Below are 22,089 nucleotides of genomic sequence, written 5' to 3'. Positions count from 1 at the left end.
GTGAGGAGTTGCAGATTAACGGCAGAGAAAAGTATCATCGGGACGACACGTCATCAGACAGAAGAGAACCGTAGAAAACAGCAACAAAGAAAGTGATGATTTCCTCCTCATAAGGCTCCAGACTCTGGGGTTTGTGATAATAAAGTGACAACGCTCCTCACCCAGCAGTTGGAGGCTGAATCTAAATATGACCAAAATGTCAAATCTCTGTTGTATTTGTGATATTATGAGTTTGCATTTGGATCATGAATTTTGTGTTAAAACTTCTGCCAAATAATGGAACTTTTTAAACATCACTTCTGTCCCATTTCCTCTTGTTGTGATAAAGAAGAATTAAAAAAATACATATTTTGAACACACGTCTCTTTTTCTGACCTACATGCAAACTGTATTTGTCGGTGCCTGTGGCAGCTTGAATCTCCTGTTTTCTCGTCCACCATCTCTGTTCCTCATTATCTCATCCTCATTACGGTTTGATCCCCAGTGAGTGACGCAGCGCCTCTTGCTGACCGGCAAGCAGCGAGATTTATACTGTAGAGTCAAGCATTTGACTAACTGAGGAGGGAAAAGCTTATTAGTCTCAGGGTCTGATCAGAGCTCTGTTGATCTGCTTCCTCTTCTTGTCGTGATGACATTTTTATTTATCTGTTTTAGTCAGTTATTATACATATGACCTTAAATGTTTGACAGCATTTCCTTGTATGTATACACACGTTTTCTTGGATAAAATAATATATATAATAATAATAATGATAATAATCTATACCGTCTATCTATATATACATTTTTTCTCTTTCTCAAACTATGTTGACATTTTATTCTCATTGATTTATACCTAAATTCTCAAAACCTCAGATATATTTTCTTCCATACAACTCTCCTATAGATGCTGTAGCTTTAGAGTTTCTTTATTGAGGTGAGCTCACAAATTACAACCCAGGGGTTTAAAAAATGTTTCCTTGTCCCCCCCTATAAAACGGAATACTCTACTCCCCTTGACACATTTAACATGTCCATGTGTTGTTAGTATGAATATATTACATATAAAATAAGTAATATACGTCATTATACTTCATATAAATGTGTGTAGCGGCCTGCTCCGTTAATCATCTCCTCTGGGGAACCGCTTGGAATGAACCCAACCTCATTTGGAAACCACCGCACTAAACCACATTAACCGTATATAAAGAATTTTAAAATCCTCCACCTCACAAGCAGCTGCATCAACAAACTGTTTCTCATGTATATAAAATATATCTCAAGCTTTTCTCCATTGAAAGTTGTAAAAATAAGTTAGAAATTCAGTTTTTAACAATAATCAGGGAAGAACGAGAAAGAAAAGAGGAGGAGGAAGATAAATGTTCATGGAGATAACAGAGGGAAGGAGAGAAGTGTTGGCATGATGCTGGAAAGTGATTAGTGATTATCCAGATCTGCCCTCGCCAACTAAGCAGCAGGTAAACAGGAAATGACACATTTTCATCTAATGGGTTCTAATATGATGATGATAATAAAAATATGCTGCAGTGGAGCTCCAGATAAACAACCTGAGCAGCAGTTATGGTAAACTGCACATGTCAGGTAACAGTCAGGAAGGTAGAGCCCTGGAGAGGTGGAGAAACATTCACTGGGTCAGACGTCCTGTTGTTGTGCTGCAGAGTGGGAACCACACGAGAACTTGTGCTGCACTGAGGCAGGAGGCTGTCGGCAGATCCCATTATCAGCTCAGCAGGGGATAAGCTGGGAGAACAGGTCCATGACACAGACCCTTGGCTGGAAGAGGCAGCTCCACACTGGCCTCAATCCTAAATGAACAGCTGGATCACCTGGAGGACAGGGCAGGTTGGGGCAACGACTCCGGAGAGAGGAAGAGAGCGAAGAGGAGGGAAACTGTTTTCTCCACTTTCAGGGAAATTCAGAGTTGTTCACACACTATTTATCATTTTTTATTAAATGAGGTGAAAGAGAAAGCGGGCGACGAGGTAAAGCTGCAGTGGATGATCTGTGACAGAAGCTAATCCTGATTACCTCTGACGTGAAGACGTGCAGCGAGGTGCCGTCACTCTCTCACAACAGACAAAGGCAGTGACACACAGACCTCATGTGCAAACACAGACACACAAATACATTACATCCGTACGGTGGGATTCAGACCCACAACTTAGCATCATTCCTCAAAGTGTCATGGAAATCCATCTAGTAGTTTGTGTGTAGTAATGCCGGCTAAAACGTAACTTCCTTGGTGGAGGTGAATATAATAATATAAGACTGACAGAGCATTTTTACTTATACCATACTATATTCAATATATATATACATAATGTACAACGTCAGTTTAGTTGCACTTACATGTAGAACTTGTAGTTTGGCCTGTTTGAAGCAAATTGAACTTACTTGATTCTTGTTGTTCTGGGTTCTACCCTCTTGGTTGAATGCACTTATTGTAAGTCGCTTTGGATAAAAGAATGAAATGTAATGTATATATATATATATTTGTTGTATTGCTATTGTTACGTAACAAATTTCTTCCACCACCGCCTCAAAAACACAAGTATGAAAGTATTAAGCAGCATTAAAATAACCTTTAAAAAGAAATGTAGTGACACATAAAATGGAAACACTTAATTCAGTGCTGCAGTAAACGTCCATACTTACTTTACAGCATTCCATCTGTGTATAACCACACAATCAAACATTTTTACTGCTATTTTCTGCTTTTCTTTATGAGATTATCGTTGCGTTTGTGTTGTCGTCAGCATCATTTTATGAACAATGATTCCCTCTTGTGGCCAAAAGTACAATCGACTTCTTGAACTTGACATTTGCGCAGCAGGATTAAACGTAATTACAAGAACCTGAAGCCATAAACAAGAACACAAAAAAAGCCATAAACTGCACACAACTGCAGCATTGTGTTGCATTTACCTGTGAGTTTTATTGTGAAATCATTTAATGGACTCTACTCAGGAGTGCACAGGCCTAACAGAACATGCCCCGCATGCATCAACATGGTAGTAATAATCTACAAAATGTACAAAACTACAAAATTATAAGCAAAGTTAAAAAAAGAAAGAAGAAGAAACACACTTTTAAAATGGTCCCTCATGCTATTTATAGTTAAAAACAATGCCCCCCAATGTTCACAGACATAAGGCCGATTCATGGTTCTGCATCAAAGCTACGCCGGAGCCGAGATTCAACACAGAAGCATGAATCGGGCTTTAAGGCACAAAACGACACATGTGAAACAAAATACAAGCACAATGTAAAGGCACAGATATAAAGAAAAGGGTTAATGATCGTAGCATGTGAATAGTGGCTTTACACAGACAAAGGGTAAAGAGAGACAGACAGGACAGCGAGAAATACATGTTCATACAGGATCACATCACGTCCTGCAGATGTTTGTGTGCACGGATCATCTTTGAAATGCTCGAGTGGACTCTTACACAAGAGTGGAGAAAGAAAATTCATACGTTTTAGGAGCACAGAAGCAGAAATTAAAGAAAAAAGACAGATTCAAAAACGAAAGAAAAACAAGAGCGAGGGGAGAGAGGGAGGGAGGGAGAGAGGGAGGGAGGAGGGAGAGAGGGAGAGAGGGAGGGAGGGAGGGAGTCGCAGAGGAAGTCATCTCTCGCTCATAACAACAAGGAGAGCAAAAACAAGACGAGTTGAAAGAAAGAGTGGACTTCATGGCCCAATGTAGGTCAGGAGACGCAACGCCAGCGCTGCCCCTCCCGACATCCTTCCACCTCCTCCTTCCCTCAGAAATAAAAAGCTGGTTCCCCCCCCCCCCCCCCCCCCCCCCCCCCCCCCCCCCCCCCCCCCCCCCCCCCCCCCCCCCACCCTCCTCTGCTCCTTAATCTCTCTTTCTTTCCCTCCCCACCACCGTCTTTTTAATACCTCCTCCCTTTTGCATTTTCCCTCCGCTCCCCCTCTCCCCTCTCTCCCGTGCCTGACATTACTAATCAGCAACATGTGGCTTTAATGGAACCAGACCCCTGATCCATTCTCCTCCAGCCTGCAGGCTGCACACTGAAATGAGCTTTGACTCCGTTCAGCTTTAGCACGAAAAGGAGAAGAGGAGATAGAGAGAGACAGAGAATGTTGCTGTGTTTTCTACTCTTCACGAGATCAGGGGGGAGCTGAGATGGACAGATTTGATATAAACCACACTGTTTTTTCGATTCTATACTTTTAAAAGTGATTTAATTGCCCTCCCCACCCCTCTTATATTTCATCCCAGCCTCAACACCAGTTGTAAATCAATACGTCTCCGCTGGGATCGTGTTTTTATTTTATATTGTGGCTGTGGTGGGAGGGGAGGGAGGCTGGAGCCCGTGTGTCTGTGAGCAAAAACTCTATGTGCCTTTGTCTAGGGAAGTGGTCGTTCTGTGTGTGTGTGTGTGTGTGTGTGTGTGTGTGTGTGTGTGTGTGTGTGTCTGTGTGTGTGTGTGTGCACATGTGGACATGCATGCACGCATGAGTGCAGTGAGGTGTTTTTTTTTATATATAGATCATGTGATACTGGTGTGTGTGTGTGAGGGCAGACAAAATGGGCTCAGTGGGAGAAGGGCGGCCATGGACGCACACAGCTGTCAGACATTCCTGCACAGGTCGGAGGACAAGCTTCTCCTGCTAGTGTTTGTGTGTTTGTGTGTGTGTGTGTGTGTGTTTGATAAACTCAGTTTGCACGAACACACACACACACACACACACACACACACACACACACACGTCTGCAGTGAAGCAACCTCAACAAAAACAAAAAACAACAAAAAACAGAACGAAAAGTGCAAATTCTCAGAAAGAAAATGTCAAACGTGTTGATTCAAATGTAATAAAAAGTTGTTCATATTAGTGAATGTGTTTGCTTTGTGTTTTAATAGCTGTAAGCACATGTTTGTGTGTTTGTACAGTGTGTGTGTGTGTGTGTGTGCTTCTGGTTAATGTATGTGCATTATCGACTTTTTCTGCATTTAAACTACAAATACAACATCTGTCCCTTCTTTGTATAATTAGTCTTGTGTCTTTTACAGCACACATTTGGTGATTTTTTAAAGTTCTGATGTAAACAGGGATGATTTTCTAAGAAATAGACGTCAGACATCTGAAAGGCACAAAGGGAGGCACAGGAATAAAACCTCAAGGCCACTAGAAAGAAATCTATACTGTAGGTCCACAGGCACCAACTCTACCACTTTAGGATTATTTCAAGTTCTCACAATGAATGGGATTCAAAAAGGTGACTCTTCCTCAGCTTTGTCAGACTTTAGTACTGCGTCAAAGCCTCTTTCAGTCGCACCGTGTGTAAAAATGTGATGCCAGCGACTGCGCCACACAAATGATCAACACCTGTTCCACCTCCTCCACTTCTGTGCGTCACACCCAGTCCTGCAGCGAGCGCTTGCAGTGCACCAAGGCCCTCGGCGGTTCTTTGTTCTGCAGAGTCCTGAGGATGGCGTAGACGAGGACGAGGATGAACAGGACGAGCACGAGAGGAACAGTCACCATGATCAGAGTCATGATCTTTGACTCGTTGTCGGCCATCGACACTACAACGTTCACGTCTTGGTCCTCCTCTCCGTCCGCGCTGTCGGGCTTTGCGCTGGGGTCTTCCTCTGCGTTCGTGTCTTGATCCGGCTCTTTGTGCTCGTCTTTGCCTCGGTCCGAAGGCTTCACCGGTTTGTCTTTGGCTTCCTGCTCAGTGTCCGTGTCGGGCGGAGGGTCGGGAGCGCCCGTGCAGCCCATGAAGTCCTTCAGGATGGAGCGGGGGAAGCCTTTGTCTGCTTCTGTCTTGTGGTTGTCAAACCTCCAGTAATTGCTGCCCTTGTAGAAATAGGTGAAAGCTGCGTGAGAGGGAGATAAAAGAGATTTCGGTCAGAAGACTCACGTAAAATGGAGCATTGAAAGCATGATGCTCCGACCTTGTCACTGCCCAGTAGAAAACATGGAGCTCAGGGAGTGGGGAGGCGAGGATGAGAGGCTACGGGTGGAGGCTTTTGAAATGTTGCAGGAATGACTGCAGTGGTAGAATCGACAGATAGTTTTAAGGTGAGTAGAGGAGCAGTACGAGCAGGCAAGAGAATTCACCACACAAATATGAGCGTCATCATAACAAAGTTATTGGGGAAATACAGACTTTTTTGTTTGTCCTCGTTTGTACAAAATTTGCCGTCTTATGCGTCAGGATGAATGAAAAATAGATCAACTGGAATCAGTCTTTCCTAAAATGTTGATCTATACCTTCACTGACCTTTGAGAAAAGCTGAATTAGTCATTTCAGGCTAAAAGGCAAAAAAACACAGGAAAGGTCGAAAGATTTCCAGTTGTTCAGTAACTGTTTTGAACCCTCCACAAAAAAGCCTCGTTTATTTTACCATTTGTCTTGTCGATGTGAAACTAAGTTCACAGACTCAGGAATGTTTCTTCAGGGACCAGTTTATTCTCACTCTGTCCAACTTTTGCACATTTTGAACCAAAGTGACTTTTGCATGTCCAGAGCTGTTAAACAACAAGATTTACATAAAATGTGCAAATTCAAAACCAGGAGAAAGCTAAATATCAGCTCGAAGGGCAGATAGGGCACAAACCTCCACCAAGGCTGATTGGCCACTTCATCACCATAGTGCAAATACATGTATTGAGATCAGGTACAAACACACAAACATTTTCTGTAAACCGTTTACATTAATCACAGGCAAAATATTCATTATATGATAGAGCAGAAAGGAATATCTGTTATCGTACTGTAACCGAATAAAGATGTAACCCCCTAAAAATACTTATTTAGTTCACAGAGTCCAAAACATTATCTGGATCCGCACAGAATTTCACAATTTGGTAAAACACCCAATTTTGCAATACTAGAGAAACACAAAATGTGCTTTTATGTGTTGACATCTTTCCAAATGACGAAGAGCAAAGAAAGAAGGTCAGGGTTGACTTGACACATAAATGATTTAAAACGGAATTTTAAAACAATAAAATGTCTGAATTGATGTGTCAGGCACTTGTGAGAGATGAACATTCAGTTTGCAAGTGACAAAAGTAACTTTTGACAAGTTCATATTTAAACCTGCGTATTTAAGAACTATAGAAAAAGCCCTATATACTGTAAATGCGATGTATTATTATTATTATTATTATTATTATTACTATTATTATTATTTAGAGCTGATTGTAAAATGATGTTAAATTCCGAGTTGTCCGCTTGAATAAATCTTTCCAATAATTACGGCGCCACATGAACAAACACGGATGCCGGATGTCAAAGTACTGCCTATAACATTTTGATTGACAGGTGCACAGCAGAAATGTCAACAAGCTGCGAGCACCAAAGAAGTTCAAGCAGAGCATTTACATCGGTGCTCTTTAAAATGCCTCCAGTCTATTTGAGGCCAGAGAACTCAGCTGTGTCTCCATAATAAAGCCACAGTCCAGCGTGGAGAGGCTGAGTGAACGTGGTCTGGACTCTGTGGAGCAGAGTCATGGCGGCGGAGACGCTGTAGAAGGACAGAACGCCGGCGCCGTGGTCCAGGTACACTCCGACTCGGGAGCACTGCGGACCCGACACCGGAGTTTTGATATTGTTGTGGTAAAAGTTGTAACTGTATCGGTCACAATCTAACGTCCAGGATTTGTCGTTGAGTCCAAATCCACAATCGCACGAGTTCCCTGCTCTGCTGATGTTCTTGTAGGCGACTGCGACATAAACTCCTCTTCCTCTCCACTCCACCTCCCAGTAAGAGCGTCCCGTCAGAGCCTCTCTGCTCAGGACCTGACACCAAATTGTGAATCGGTCCGGGTGCCAAGGGTAACACTGCTTTTTGTTCATAAACGTTGCTTTTCTGTTCCCCTCAGTTAATAAGAGACGTGTGTTTGCTGTGTTTGGATCCAGCGTGATTTCCTGTGAATACTTTAAGAAGTCAGCTCTGGTCTTGGGCTCTCGTTGTGACAGTGTAACAACAGCTGGAGTCGCCGTCGGTGAAGCGTTTGTCCGTGTCTCACTCAGAATGTCCTGAAGCTGATCTCCGACCTTTGACACGGCGGCCATCAGATTCTCAAAGTACCTCTGAGGCCGGGTGCTGATGCTGGATGAGTGTGTGGACTTTCTGAGCGGTGACAGGGAGGAGTAGTTCTGCAGGAACTGGTTGTGATCCTCTGTGTCTGAGAGCTGCTTCAGCTCAGCGTCTCTCCTCTTCAGCTCAGTGATCTCCTGCTCCAGTCGCTCCTGAAGCTCTCTGACTCGACTCACTTTAGTTTGCGGCTGGGATCTGATCTGCTGCTTCACATCAGAGCTTCTTTTCTCCACCAGACGGATCAGCTCAGTGAAGATCCTCTCACTGTCCTCCACTGCTTTATCAGCAGAGCCATTGACGGCCTCCTCCTCCTGCTGAAGCACCTTCACATCTTTCTCTCTGTCCTGGAGTCTCTGCTGGATCTTCTCCCTGCTCAGCTCCAGCTCCCTCTGCCTCTCGGTCCTTTCTGCTGCAGCTGACACTGTGTCGTGGCCTTTGTGTTCATCCACAGGGCAGAGGTAACAGATGCACTGCTGATCGGTGCGGCAGAACATCTTCATCACCTCACCGTGACGGGAGCAGATGTTCTCCTGGAGCTTCTCCGAGGGCTCCACCAGCTTGTGCTTCTCAAACGGAGCTGCTTCGTAATGAGGCTGCAGGTGTTTTTCACAATAAGAGACGAGACAAACCAAACAGGACTTGAGAGCTTTTAGTTTTCTCCCAGTGCAGACGTCACAGGCCACATCTTCAGCTCCGGCGTAGCAGCAGCCGTCAGCAGGAGTGGCTTGGAGTCCGGACTTCCTCAGGTCCTGCACTAAATAGGCCAACATAGTGTTTTTCACCAGGACAGGCCTCGGTGTGAAGGACTGTCTACACTGAGGGCAGCTGTAGGTTCCCTTCTTGTCCTCATTGGTCCAGTGGGTATTGATACAGCCCATGCAGTAGCTGTGTCCACAGGGAATAGTCACGGGAACCTTCAGCAGATCCAGACAGATCGAACAGCAGAATTGTTTTCCGTCCAGTTGATTTTCTTGCTGCGCCATTTCACCCCGTGACAGTGAGTGTCAAAGAGTTTCACTCGGAGCAGAAACAAAGCCTGCGCTCAGGAGGAAAACAAATCGCTGCTCCTTCTGCTCTCGTTCACTTACTTGAGTGACTCATTTCCCGTATTTCACACCATGCTGTTTGAGCCTGTCCTTATACTTACAGATCTGTGCAGAGGAGGAGTCGGAGAAATATCTGGACAGGGTGGAGCTTGTTGTGTTTGAGAGCAGGAAGATGAGAGAGGGTTTTTCCGGCTTTACTGCATTTCACAAAGGTGAGTTGTTTGTGAGAGGAGGAGGGTTTTTAAAATCTGTGTGTTGTCACATGTTTAACTAAATGGTTGCACTGGGAGCCGTCACATTCATCTCACGACAACACATGTTGTGATATTACTTTCACACAGTGCCAGCCATTTGGGGTTGGTTTGTCTTGCCCAAGGACACCTCGACACTCCTATTGGAGGAGCTAGGGATCGAACCATCGACCTTTAGTGGACGCCCAGCTCTACCTCCTGAGCCACAGCCACCCCACTAGTACACTCATACAACTCCTGAAGTTTATGTTTAGTTTATAAGTTCTGTCGTCTTTGATTATAAAACTGATTCCTGAGGCCCAGTGACGAGCTGAGACCAGAATAACCACAAGAACAAGCAGCAACTTGCAGCTTGACATCAGTTAAGAGAGATTAAAATATAAGTTATAATCACACTGTGTCAGTTTGATAGCTCCACACTGATGCTGCATTCAGGTGACATGGGAAACATGGAAGAGAAGAGTTTCCATTCAACAGATATTATTCACATCGGCTGTAAACACAACACGGGAATGTTGAGAGTAAATAAATGACTAAATTCTAAATAGATTTCTGGGTGTAAATATTACTGTGTGGTGAAAAAAACAGACTTGGAGCAACATTAGAACAGTTTGGCTGGAGATAAGATCTGAATGTTACTGAGCGAGTGCTTTCAGAGCAGCTTTGCCACAAATCTAATTTCCAAAAAGGAAGGACGTTGCCAACCCTCAAACCAGAGCCCCCATTCCTCCCTTCTCCCTCTCTCTCTCTCTCTCTCTCTCTCTCTCATCCTCTCACCCTTCTCTCTGCTCCGCTTGCTCCAGCCTAACCAAGCTTTTCCCTCTCTGTCTTTAACACACCCCATATCACCACTCTAACCTTTCCTTCCTTCCCTCCCTCCACCTCTGCTCACTCTCGCTGTTCTCCTGCGGTCAACACTGTGTGCACAGCTTTCGGTGTTTGTTGTCTCTCCAACGGGGAGCTTATCTGACGTTCCCTTTCCTCGAATAAAAACTGGATTTAAAAGTCATTATTTACCACTGTCGTCACTGAGAAAGGCTCCTTTGGGTGAGGGAGGAATCCGGCCCCATCTGCTGATTGGCTTGGGGAAGTCACGGTCTGTGGTCCGGGTCTCCTCGCTGTATCGCCAGTATCTGCACACAGATGGACAAAGAAGTATATAGATCTATAGAGTTTAACAGCTGACTTTAAATGGACAACTGGGACAATATCTATTTCCATGCTTGCTGCCCCTGTTGCATACTTTTGCATGTGTCAGTTATATACCTGTCTCCTGAGAAGAAGTACGTGAATCCGTTGGGCTCCCACCAGATTGCTGTGTCGATATTGTGTGTAGGAACTCCTTGTCCGTACTCGTGTATGGGCTGCGGGTATCCTGGCAGCACATCAGCCTCCCTGAACACCCAGTATCTGTCATCTGCAGGGACAAAAAGGACCAATGTTTCTCTAGAGAGATGGTGACACACATAGTACAACATTCCTGCACAGGTACCAGGCTTAGACTAAGAGAATGGAAATACAAGAAAAAAGCTAATGAAGAGAGAAACAGAAACAAAGCAGGGCCAAAACCGTTGGCACATGGAGAAAAAGCAATGGCTTGAACATATGGCATATGTCATGGGGTTTACCCACTCCAGAGGAAAAGTGGAAAGGACAGGCAAGGTAGAAAATGTAGGCATAACACTGATTTTCCAAGATTTACTTTTGTGGGAGCCAGTTTCTCCCCGAACCCTAACCTTTGGACACACATTCAGCCACTTTCCACCTCCACTGCCAGGGTGCGACAGCACCGCAACACACTGCACTCAACAATAAAGGCTAAGCCTGCACACAGTGGCTTTCACTAGTCATTGCACACTGACATTGAAATACTGTTCAAATATTATCAACTGATGTTTCGTCTGCTGCAGTACTTAAGTAATTTCTGCAGGTTTCCATGCATATTTTATCCAAGACTCTTTGGATTAGATGCAAAAAATGAGTTAAGATCCCGCAGCTCTTCATGCTGAATGAATTCATGATCGATAGCACAGAGAAATCCTGAAAATGCACGACAAAGCCCAACATGGCCTCATTGTTAAAGTGAAAGCAGCTGCTCACATCTGGAGCAGAGAAGGCTGATGCAATCCTCCACCTCTCTGATGAGGCCCTTTGGGGCTCAGCTGGACTGGGAGCGTACTGGGCCAGTAACAGCTGCCGCACTGATCTCAAGAACTCAGTAACACACACACACACAAACACAAGAATACACTCAGTGTGACAGTCACACACACACAAAAGGGGCTAGGGCATTCTGTCAATGCGTGTCCACACCAAGATAGAAGTACACGGTTGTTTTGTGTGTGTGTGTATCTGAAGGAGTGTGTGTGTGTGTGTGTCCGTGTGTGTGTGTGTGTGTGTGTGTGTGTGTGTGTGTGTGTGTGTGTGTGTGTGTGTATAAGGGAGAGAGAGAGTGCATGCCAGCTACACAGAGTTATAGCTGTGTTGAATTATTACCATCACCTCATGAATCACACTGAGGTGGGAGGGGGACAAAAACTGCAGATTTTGCACAGTTTCAGTCTGAACAAATCAAATCAAAGCAGAGATTTGTGTCCCTCTCACCATTTTGTGTTAGTGGAGCTCACACGTTAACAGCTCATTGCTGGAGCTCAACTCTGCAGCTGTGGATCTGACCTTTTGTTGTGCCCTTAAGCACTAAACCATTAAAATGCTCAGCATAGTTTTCCAAGAGGGTCTTGATGTAATAAACCAGCATGGGGCCACGATGTAGGCAGAGTGGCAAATTTTTTTAATTGTCAATAAACTGCTTTGACGAACCTTTAAAGAAGACAAATTTGCCATCGTGGCGTTCATAGGCAGCGTCGATGTCACTGGGAAGGCCGACCCAGAAGACCGATATGGGCATGGGGTAGTTATCCAAGACCCGGTTCCTCCGCACCCGCCAGAACCAACGACCCTGCACGAGTAAGGAAATGAAATAATAATGTGTGTGTTTCATCTTTCATTAAAATATTCCCCTTACAAAACTTTATCCTGTTGTGAGTCTGAGCTGCGTCCTGTTGGTTCATAGAGTTGGAAATGTGCTTTCCTGTGTAGGTCAGAGGTCGTGAAAACACCAGGCGGCAGTGACACGCTCCTTGATCCACACCATGTGGATGGAGCTTATAAATGTCGAACCCAACACAAGGACCTGGTTTAAACACAACTTCTGCAGATTCTCACCTTGAAAACAAACATCTCCCCTCTCAGCATGGTCACCGTGTCGAAGTCCCCATCACAGATGTCGGGGGCCTGGTTGTCAGGCTGCTTGGGAGGCCGAGGAGGAGCAGGGGGCCGAGGAGGAGGAGCGGGCGGGAGAGGAGGGTCATCTTTTCTTACCGGCGGGGTGACAGGTTCTGGTTCACGCCTTGAGACGGTAGAGGTGGAGGTTGGGAGGACGGGAGTTGATGTTGGGATCGGGGTCGGCTCCGGACGGGCCGGGGGATCCTGGCTGCCGTCGGTCGGGATGGGTGGTTCAGGTGTGGGGTCGGTGGGGAGAGGGGGAGTGGGGGCCTCTTCAGGAGGGGAAGGGGAGGTCGGGGAGTCGACTTTGGGTCCGTTGTCGGGGGTTTGAGGAGAAGTGGGCGGGGCACCAGTGGAGAGAGGAGGACCTAAGAAAGAAATGAAGTTTCAAAATGAAAAAAGGGAAAGATCGACTTTCACAGTTCATAATTAAATGGGTTAAACAACTTCCAGCGGAAATGAAATATGAAATAAATCCCTTCAGCCCGTCTGTGTGGAATTTGTTTCAAACTCTCCTCCCTTCTCCTCACAGTCTCCTCTCTATCTCCCTCTCACACAAAGACAAAGTAATTTTCCATTTTGTGCAGCGGCTAAAAGCTCCGACTGTGACTGGGCTGCAGCTCTTTGGAAAACTGAGCCCTGCCGGTTGCTACGAGAGGAAAACACACAGATACATTAAGTTATGTAACAGCCACAGACAGCTGATGGGCTCAAAGATGCACCGGGGATACTCCGGGCCAAAAACATTTCTAGGAATATATCCAGGCTGCTATTGGCCAGCTACTCAGCCAATAATATGTGGAATTCAAATTCAGTATCTCTGGTACAATCCAATAACATTTTGGAGCCACAAAAATGATCTATTCTTTCCTGATTTTTTGGTAACTTGCTCAAGTCTGTTTTACTTTACTTCTACACATAATGGACTCTTCCTTAGTTTGTGGTATGGACGTGGATTTGAGAGACTTGTAGAACTCACTATTTCCCCACAGAATCACAGGAATAACAGACTGTTTTACGAGCAGCTGAGGGTGGAAGTGTGTCTGGTATTGACATCCATCACAAGTGGACAGCTCTATACACATGTGTGAAAGCAACCAGGACGTATTTCAGACCCCATTTGGAGGTGGTCCAAGACGCACGTAGCCCCGATTCTCTTAGCTTTGTTTGTGCAAATCCCTGGGCCACATCTGAAGGACCGCCCCTCACCTGATGTCTTTAGACCTCCTACAGTCTGAACCCAAAGTATTTTGACACTTCTCCGTGCTCATGCCTTGGTCTATTTGTGGCCACCGTCACAGCTTTAGCTCGGACTGGCACTTGTTGACATACATGACTCAGGCACACAGATAAACAGTATGAGTCATGACACACACACACACGGAGACAACGCTGTCAGATGAAAAGCTGTTGTCCAGTGGCAGGGACAGTTCTGTTGATGCTCCAAAGGGTTTTTCTCTGTGGCCATTTGGGAGCAATGGAAGCAAATGAAAACTCAACACTGTCTATCTTGTTACGAAGCTGATATAAAGAACATGGAGTCTGTGTCTTTGGCCAACTGGTGAATTTAAGTCCTCTCAGGTCTGTGTTGCCTCCACCGACTCCACGGGGATATATTTGGCTCTTTGGCTGCAGATTTACAGTATCACCGTGTCTGACCCCATTCACATAACACGTAGTCCCTGATGGAACCTGATCCATTGTTGATATAAAAATTGATTAGTGCAGCTTTAAAGAACAGCAATAAATGCAAAAAAAAAATATATATAGTGTCTTATTTCACAAGTTAACTGGCTCTTTTACAGCAAGTAACAAAGCAAAATGCTCCAGAGCTGGACATGAATTGATCCCATGTCCCTCCTCTAATTTATGGACGGGAACATATGAGGAGCTGAGGAGGAAAAACTAACCTGGGAGGCAGAAAACTACAAGACTGCTGCCGCTTTCATGAAGAAACCTCCACAAAGGAGAAATGTTTACGCTGCGTCAGTGTCTATTTAGAGTCTTCAGATCCTTTTTCTATTTTAATCAGAGCTTCCCTCATTCACAGTCATTTATTCAAGATCTGCTTAATAAAGGGAAACTACTGTATAATTTCAGTCCAAACATTTACCTTAGAGAATTTACAGCAGAATACCGACCAGATTTTTCGCCAAAAACGTTCCTCTGGTGCAGACCTGGAGTTCAGGCACATCAAGACGCCAGAGTTTGTGTGGGTGTGGAAAGAGTTTTGAGTTTGCCAAAGTAAACCTTTGACAACATTCCCAAAATGAATCAGATTTGGGATCTGTTATGCGACACCACAGATGTGACCAGGACGAAACAACGAACAGAAACAAATGTGGGTGAAAAAAAGGGGGAAAAACGTTCAACCTCGCTAGAAAATCCCTGTTTTTCTGTAGAAGACGAAGAATCATTGGGTATAAACAATGTCTGGGATGAATTCAGATGTGTGGCCTGTAATTACAGCTCTAATAAGAGGGGCCACTGCAGAAGCACACCCACGTGTACAAACAATACATTTTAATTTACATATGAGCTCTTTCTCTATCCAATACACACACACATACAAAGATGTTATCTGCCAATTAACAATGCCATCCATTCATACCGGGAATGCATGATACCATCATAACGGCATGCATGACATGCTGTTTCAAGAGAAATCCGCTGGTGTTGTGTGTCTCAAAGGAATCTAGTCTTCCTCTGATAAAGGTCCAGATGTTGTACGAGTGGGATATAACCTCGAATTACAGCCGACACTGTGTAGGTCAGCCTCAGAGTCGCAGCCCTCTCAGTGTAGCAGCAACGAGAACATGGAGGGACCTGGAGACTTCTGTTTTCCCTTCTGTCCCCTGTGAACTGTCCTCAGGCAGCGTGAGATCATTTCTGCACTTAAATATGAATCATTTAAAGCAGAAATCTCCTAACATCTGCGTGGGAGCGTAATTTCCCAGCACCATTGGATATGACTGATGTGTTAGTATTTAATTGGCATTAAAGCGTTTTCACATGATATTTTTTGTGTACACAGGCCAATCTGACATCTCATTGCAGTCTGCAGAGGACGTGAAAAGTCTCAGTGCAACACTATTTAAGTACCTCAGTGGTTACTTAGCCCAAGAGTGGCTTTAAATAACTGTGATTGCTGAAGCCCCACAGGAACAGGTGTATCCGAACAGCGTGGGCCTCTCACCGTATATGTGCTGTATTCCTCGGACGTCGTCCTCGTGCAGCGTGAAGTTGTCCGTGTGAATGTACTGGTAAAAAGGAGCCATGATGGCACTGGGGTTATCTGAGTGCTCCAGGCCCAGAGCATGACCGAGCTCATGGACCGCAACCAGGAAGAGGTCAATACCTGCAACACAGACACAGACACAGACACAGCATGTAAGAAAAATTCATTTACAACAAATATCATACGATAATTGATCCTTGATAGATTAAATAGTGCCAACATAAAGTTGCATTCAAATAAGTAAAACCCAAAACCAACTCTGAGGTGAGATTTCTACCTCGGGCATGGAGGATATGTTTTCGTCTGCAGTTGTTTGTTTGTCTCTTAGTTTGCAGGATTACTCAAAAACTACTGGAGGATGTGATTTGGGTCAGGAAAGAGCTAATTACATTTTTGTGCAGATCAGAGGACTGATCGAGGAGCTGCTTCTACTTCCTTTATCATTATGAGATTGTGCCACATTATCGTCTGTTACACAGAGGACAGTTCATGGATCTTAACAGAAAGAATCAGACATGGTCCGGGGACTGATATTTACGAGTGTGCGAGATTTGGTGCAGATCCAAATTAAATCTGGATATAGGGAAATTAAATGTTGTTCCAAAAGGGGACTGTTGGTCCTAGAAGGAAATGTGAGCTCTACTAAGTTCTATTCTATTTTTCTATGTGATCTCTGTGATCTGGTACAACTTTTCTGAAACACACAATATGAAGTTTTCCCACTATTTTGCAAATGCTGATGATTGACAGTACAAAGATGGTGTTTACATTTCCCAGACTGAAGAAAACACATAAATTAAATTAGGGTAATAAATTACTCTAACAAGCTTCAGAAGTTAACATTTTAATAGTTTAGCATCAATCCCTCACATTGTGGCCATTGACAATTTGTCCCAGAAACGGGTTCAAGTTCAGTTCCCACGAGAATAACGATAAATCAACCCACTAACCATCTGGATTGTGGTTTTCAAGTGTCCAGGGCTCGTCTGCATCAAAATGTATGTCCCCACCAATTCCTGGTCCGGGGTAGTAGGCGTGTGCCAGTGAACCCCCCTCGCCGTCAAATAGGGACATATCACCGTGGAAACCAGAGGCGAACAACAGCAGGATGTCGGCGAGCTGCGTCCGGCTGCTGTTGATCCTGATGTCGTTTTCCATCGGCAGCTCCTCAAAGGTGAGCGGGGTGACATGTCTCCACACGGCCAAGGCCTTAGTGAGAGCCTCATTCGTCAGGTCCTCTCCCAGCGAGGGGGGGATGAGCTGGTTCACTATACTGGAGCCAGAAGAGAAGGTGGGCTACATTAAGTTTACTATGTTAAACTAGTTGTTGTGTTGTTTTAAATCTCAGTGCTATGAACCTGTAAGTGATGTGGTCTTTGTCCCACTGCTGCCCGGTGAGTGTGTAGCGCTTCTTCCTCGCACCGTCAACCGTCTGCTCTGGGTTTCTGTCGGGGAGGCCGCAACGTGGTCTGCGCATGGCTCTACACAAACACACGCACACAAAACACACACAATAAACACACAATAAACTGTTAGGTGCAAAAAGAAAAAAGACGGTTACATTTCGTGGACTAGAAGAAAACAAGTCAAATATCTGTACAGTAATGTGATGCTACAACTAGTAGCCAGTTAGCTTAGCTTATGCTACGTTCCATTACACCTCTGAGCTCGGCCCTCGGAATGACGTCACACCTGAATAACCCGAGTTGATAGAGTTCCAGTTGCACAAGAACAATGTTTACGTCAGCCACTTAGCCACTGTTAGCAAAACCAGTTCATAATAACGGATTACGCAGCATTTCACGCATGCTAACTCTGTAGTAAAACGTCCACAGACGTAGAAGTACTAATAAACAGTCAAATCTACAGCTTTCTCTAGTGTTGATATACAGAGGGGCCATCTTGAATTCTGAAGATGGGGGTGTGAGGTTCCTCCGATCTTCCGAGTCGAAATTTCGAATTGACGGGGCATTCCAGTTGCAACTTCCGACTCGGGGGGTTCAGAATTTCAGAGTCCCGAGGTTTAATGGAACGCGGCGTTAGTATAAAGACTGGAAACTGTGGGAAACAACTGTCCAAAGGTAAGAAGACCTCACAATGTGTTGTTTAAGTTTTTTTAGTGTAACATCTATGTACAGAGCAATAGGCTAACAGTATCTCTCTGAAGCCAGTCTTTATGCTAAGCTAAGCTAACCAGCAGCTAGCCTATCTGTAGCTTCATTTTTGCGGTATCAATACTCTCATCTACCTACTGACAAACCTCAACACAACCTATTTTCTAAAATGACAAACTGCTGCTTTAAGACCTTGTAGTAGACCTTCAGCTTACAATATGAAAACAATGGCCGACTAAAGTGAATCAAGGTCAGTGGAATATGAGGATATGACATAAGAGCCTGAATAAACTCATTAGCGAAGAGGTGATACAAGCAAAAACAAACTGAAGTACACTGTGAACCTTATCATCGTTAAGAAAAAAAGGGTTATTAAGAGCTGGCCTTGTTTCAGTCGTCTGTGGGAGTTTAAACAAATTAATCTGGTAATGTCATTGTGTGCAGGAGAACAGCCAGTTCCCTGCAACAAATTGCTCCAGGATGTGATGTCGCTCAGATGTGGTTTGTTGCTTTAACTTGTGGCCTCGTATTGTTCCATCTATACAATAAGATGCATGAAAATTAAAAAAAACTTTGAAACGAAAGCAAATGAATGATGAGTAAAATTCCTACATGCTTTTAAAACATCCCACAAAAACCCCGTTTGTGGTCGCCGGAGACAAAGCGTCGGTAATGTTGCATGTTTGTGAGACATGAAAACAACCACGGCTCCTCAACAATAAATAGCTTACGTGACAGTGACGGGGTCCATCTCGCCGGTCACCTCCAGCCCATAGAAGCGCTGCATGTCGCTGATGGCTTTGGACAGAATCTGAGCCGACTGCATGGTGGACATCTGTCCGCTGGCCTGAGACAGGTAGCCAAACTTACGAAGCCACGCCTGCGGAAGGAAAACACAAAAGTTGCTCAACATGTTGCCTGTTACTCGTTGTAAACACGCCTGTTTGGAATGGGCTGTTCTCTTGTCCCTGTGTTAATGCTCCGGAGCTGCTTCAGAATTATTCTTAATCATAGGAATAATAATAGTTCTTTAATATACCGTCACTTTTTGTTTGTTTGCGTGCTGGACGTTGTGTGCAGAGATTTTTTATAAACAGTCTATGGTGCAGAGGGAAGTTTGTGCTCATCCTTCCTGGTTTATCTGCAATTAAGATTTTATATTCAGTGTTTTTCAGAAAATGAAACTGAATTAGCTTTAGTATTGTTTGGCTCATAGGTTTAAATGATTGACTTCAATGGTGTTGTTGTTTTTTTCATACATTGCATGTCAGCTACCTCACGGCTCTGTTTAGCAATCGACAAAATCTTGAAATATTTCAATACTAGTTACTGCAGCAACAAAACAAACATGTGCTTTTACTTTTAACTTGCGCAAGAGGAAGTGTTTGTTTTTGCCACGACTGAGATCAGTATCCGAGAATCTCGGTGTCTGACACGGTAAATAACACCAATCTGAATATCAAAACGATCTGGCCTTGCAGATATTATCGGCCGCAGGTTGTAGTTTATCTGAGGACGTAGAAAAGGATTCAACTCCGTCTGCAGATTGAAGGCACCGCTACAGAGCGCTGGTTGTTTCTGTTTTTAATTTTGGATCAATATTGAACGTATCGTGTGTCCAAGTCTCACCAAATTCAGCACTGGAATTCCCTGGACCATTAACAATACACATGCCAAGTGTGAAACCAATGAGATGAGCGGTACTTGAGATATTCGTTCCACATACAGACATAGACTTTAGTGGAATCAGGAGGTAGATGAGCTGGTGACTGGCACTGTTCTGCTAATCTTGGAACAAGCCAGTGTCTAATGACATGAGAGAGCATCCGAGGAAGTGAAAGACAGGGGGAAAGTGGAGATACACAACAGATGGCTTCTATTAACATTACAACATTCCTCCTTCTTTATTCCTGCACCGAGCAGAGGGGGAGAGGAGAGCGAAACAGGAAAAAGACAACAATTAAACCGTGTGTCAACCCATTTAACACACAGCTGTGCATATGTGCACATCAGACACACCATCTAGTGACACATGCTGAATTTTCCCTCTTTCTCTGTTTTTCGCTGGAAGTGAAAATGAGTGTGTGGAGCCACGTAGCCGAGGGAAACAGGACGATGTCTCCCGAGGGGGAAACAATCTCTGTTAAGATTTATCCTCTAGGAAGCCTCAAGAGCAAGAGCTTTAAACACAACACCACAGGGCCTCTCATACTGAGGTTCAGGTACAGGCCGGGGGCTACACACACACACACACACACACAAACACACAAAATGTACACACTGAGACAGAAAACCCTCCTAGACAGTTTCTGCATAGCATGACAAGTCTCAACCAATCTCATGTCAGAGTAAGCACATTCACACGAGGGCCCAAAGAACATGAGACAAAGGAAGAAAAACTCTTTGTCTACCAGGGGTGTGCAAATCAAAATACTATATATACACATATAATGTACAAAACTGCAAGAAGCAGCTTTCTGTGATTATGCAACAAAGATATGGAACAAACCCCGGCTACATATTAGAAACGCATCATCTGTAAAAACAAACTGTTCAAAACATATTTTTATGATCTTGCTTTTCATTATTCTAACCACGTATTTGCCTTCATTGAAACTTTCACCCTTTTTTTGAGCATTTAAATCCTTTAATGTGTTTTTCTGTCTAAATAAGTTTCAAGCTTCTGTTGTTCTGTTTCATATCAAACAACTATTATTACATTACCTCATCTCGGCACATTGAATTTTCTCAGGATATTACAGTTGTGTATAACGTTATAATGTCAATACTTATTTATTTTTGTCTACACAGCAGTTAAGGACAGGAAATGCAATACTTAAGATATCATTATAAGTGCTTATCATTACATTGTAGTATGTTATAAACAATTATTGATGTGTATATGCTGTTTACAAAGGAGTTTAAATCATTGTTAAATGGAATAAATTCAGGAATTTTGAAAAAAGTTATCATAAAACGTTTTTTTTATATTTTAACAAAAGCATAGATAGAGAAATAGATAAGAGATAGAGAGATAGAGAGTGATGGAGATAGAGATTGAGATAGAGAGCAAAATAGAGATTATAGAGACAGACAGATATATAGCTGAATAGATTTTATAGCAATATTATTTGTTTTGTAAATTCTCAAACTTATTTTCAAATATAACAATTTAATAGTGTGACCATCTACCATGTACATCTGGTGTATACAGGTTGAGTATAGTAGTATAAGTATATATATACTGTACCTCAGCACTGAAGCCTTCCTCCTCTGGCACATCTGTCTCTGTGTTGCACAGGCTCAGGGAGCAGAAAGACAATAACGTGATGATGATGAAGATGTGTGTCAGTGGTTGTTGTTGTTGTTGTTGTTGAGACGCCATCCTCCTCTTTGATCTGCTGCCTGTGGTCCTCAGCTGGAGCTCAGAGTCCTGGACGATGTGCTGATCAAAGAGCTGAGGCTTTGATCCACTCTCTTCTCCTCACAAGTTCCCAACAAGTGAACTATCTGCTCATGTTTGGAGTTTGCACATCAGGAAAAAAGATTCATCAGACTTGAATATTCCACACAAAGAAAAAAGGGGGTATGCACAAAGTCTCAGGAAGTCAGAGGGATACTAATCCATTCCCGGCTTGCAGGCAGACCGACCTGACCCGGGTTAACTGCCTCATGGCTCAGATAGCACATCTCTTCCATGCATTACAAACTCCAGCAAGCAGCAGGGGAGAGAAATCCTTTCTCCTCCCTCAGGCCCACAATGGCTGATCAGCAAAGTCAGAAGAAATCCCCCCGAGTCTCCTTCTGCCAAAAACCCCAGGGAAACTCCGAGCGCATGAAAAGTTCCTCAAAAGTTTCCCAATCACACTGTGAAGTCGTGCACAATAGAATCCAGACCTTCGTCAAGCAGCTTCGGGGCAGATAGAAGTTGTCTAATGATCTGGACCCTCCTCCCTCTTTGATAAAGCAGACCCGAGGAGGCCACGGTCAGGGCGCCACCTGCTGATCCTGTGGGGAAAGTACAGCTAGTGCAGGCCCACACAGTAAGACCAGCAGCAGCCACAAAGGTCCATG

The 22,089-nt window shown here is 44.1% G+C and overlaps 2 protein-coding genes across 2 annotated transcripts; both read right to left on the bottom strand.

Moving 5' to 3' along the window:
* Positions 1 to 4,820: 4,820 nt before the first annotated feature.
* Positions 4,821 to 21,954, bottom strand: mmp15a (matrix metallopeptidase 15a). The gene is made up of 10 exons (XM_034587718.1): positions 21,266 to 21,954; positions 18,747 to 18,895; positions 17,260 to 17,382; positions 16,852 to 17,174; positions 15,860 to 16,021; positions 12,604 to 13,031; positions 12,199 to 12,337; positions 10,645 to 10,795; positions 10,396 to 10,511; positions 4,821 to 5,849 (listed from the first exon to the last, which is right to left on the bottom strand). Exons 1-10 carry the CDS (start codon positions 21,398 to 21,400, stop codon positions 5,383 to 5,385), a joined length of 2,193 nt encoding a protein of 730 aa, XP_034443609.1. The 5' UTR covers positions 21,401 to 21,954; the 3' UTR covers positions 4,821 to 5,382.
* Positions 6,165 to 10,351, bottom strand: LOC117762952 (tripartite motif-containing protein 16-like). The gene has a single exon (XM_034587719.1). The coding sequence runs from the start codon at positions 9,062 to 9,064 to the stop codon at positions 7,391 to 7,393; it is 1,674 nt and encodes a 557-aa protein (XP_034443610.1). The 5' UTR covers positions 9,065 to 10,351; the 3' UTR covers positions 6,165 to 7,390.
* Positions 21,955 to 22,089: the final 135 nt, after the last annotated feature.

This window comes from Hippoglossus hippoglossus, chromosome 6, assembly GCF_009819705.1.
Source record: "Hippoglossus hippoglossus isolate fHipHip1 chromosome 6, fHipHip1.pri, whole genome shotgun sequence".
NCBI classification, from domain to species: domain Eukaryota; kingdom Metazoa; phylum Chordata; class Actinopteri; order Pleuronectiformes; family Pleuronectidae; genus Hippoglossus; species Hippoglossus hippoglossus.
This window is presented reverse-complemented; position numbering and strand designations above follow the sequence as displayed.

Excerpts from the sequence above, each read along its gene's own strand:
- mmp15a (XM_034587718.1), bottom strand. The coding sequence starts at position 21,400 with ATGGCGTCTCAACAACAACAACAACAACAACCACTGACACACATCTTC. Across the intron at positions 13,032-15,859 it reads AGGAATACAGCACATATACG|GTCCTCCTCTCTCCACTGGT; the intron begins GTGAGAGGCCCA and ends TTTCTTTCTTAG. Across the intron at positions 5,850-10,395 it reads CTTTCTCAGTGACGACAGTG|CTTTCACCTATTTCTACAAG; the intron begins GTAAATAATGAC and ends CCTCTCACGCAG.
- LOC117762952 (XM_034587719.1), bottom strand. The coding sequence starts at position 9,064 with ATGGCGCAGCAAGAAAATCAACTGGACGGAAAACAATTCTGCTGTTCG.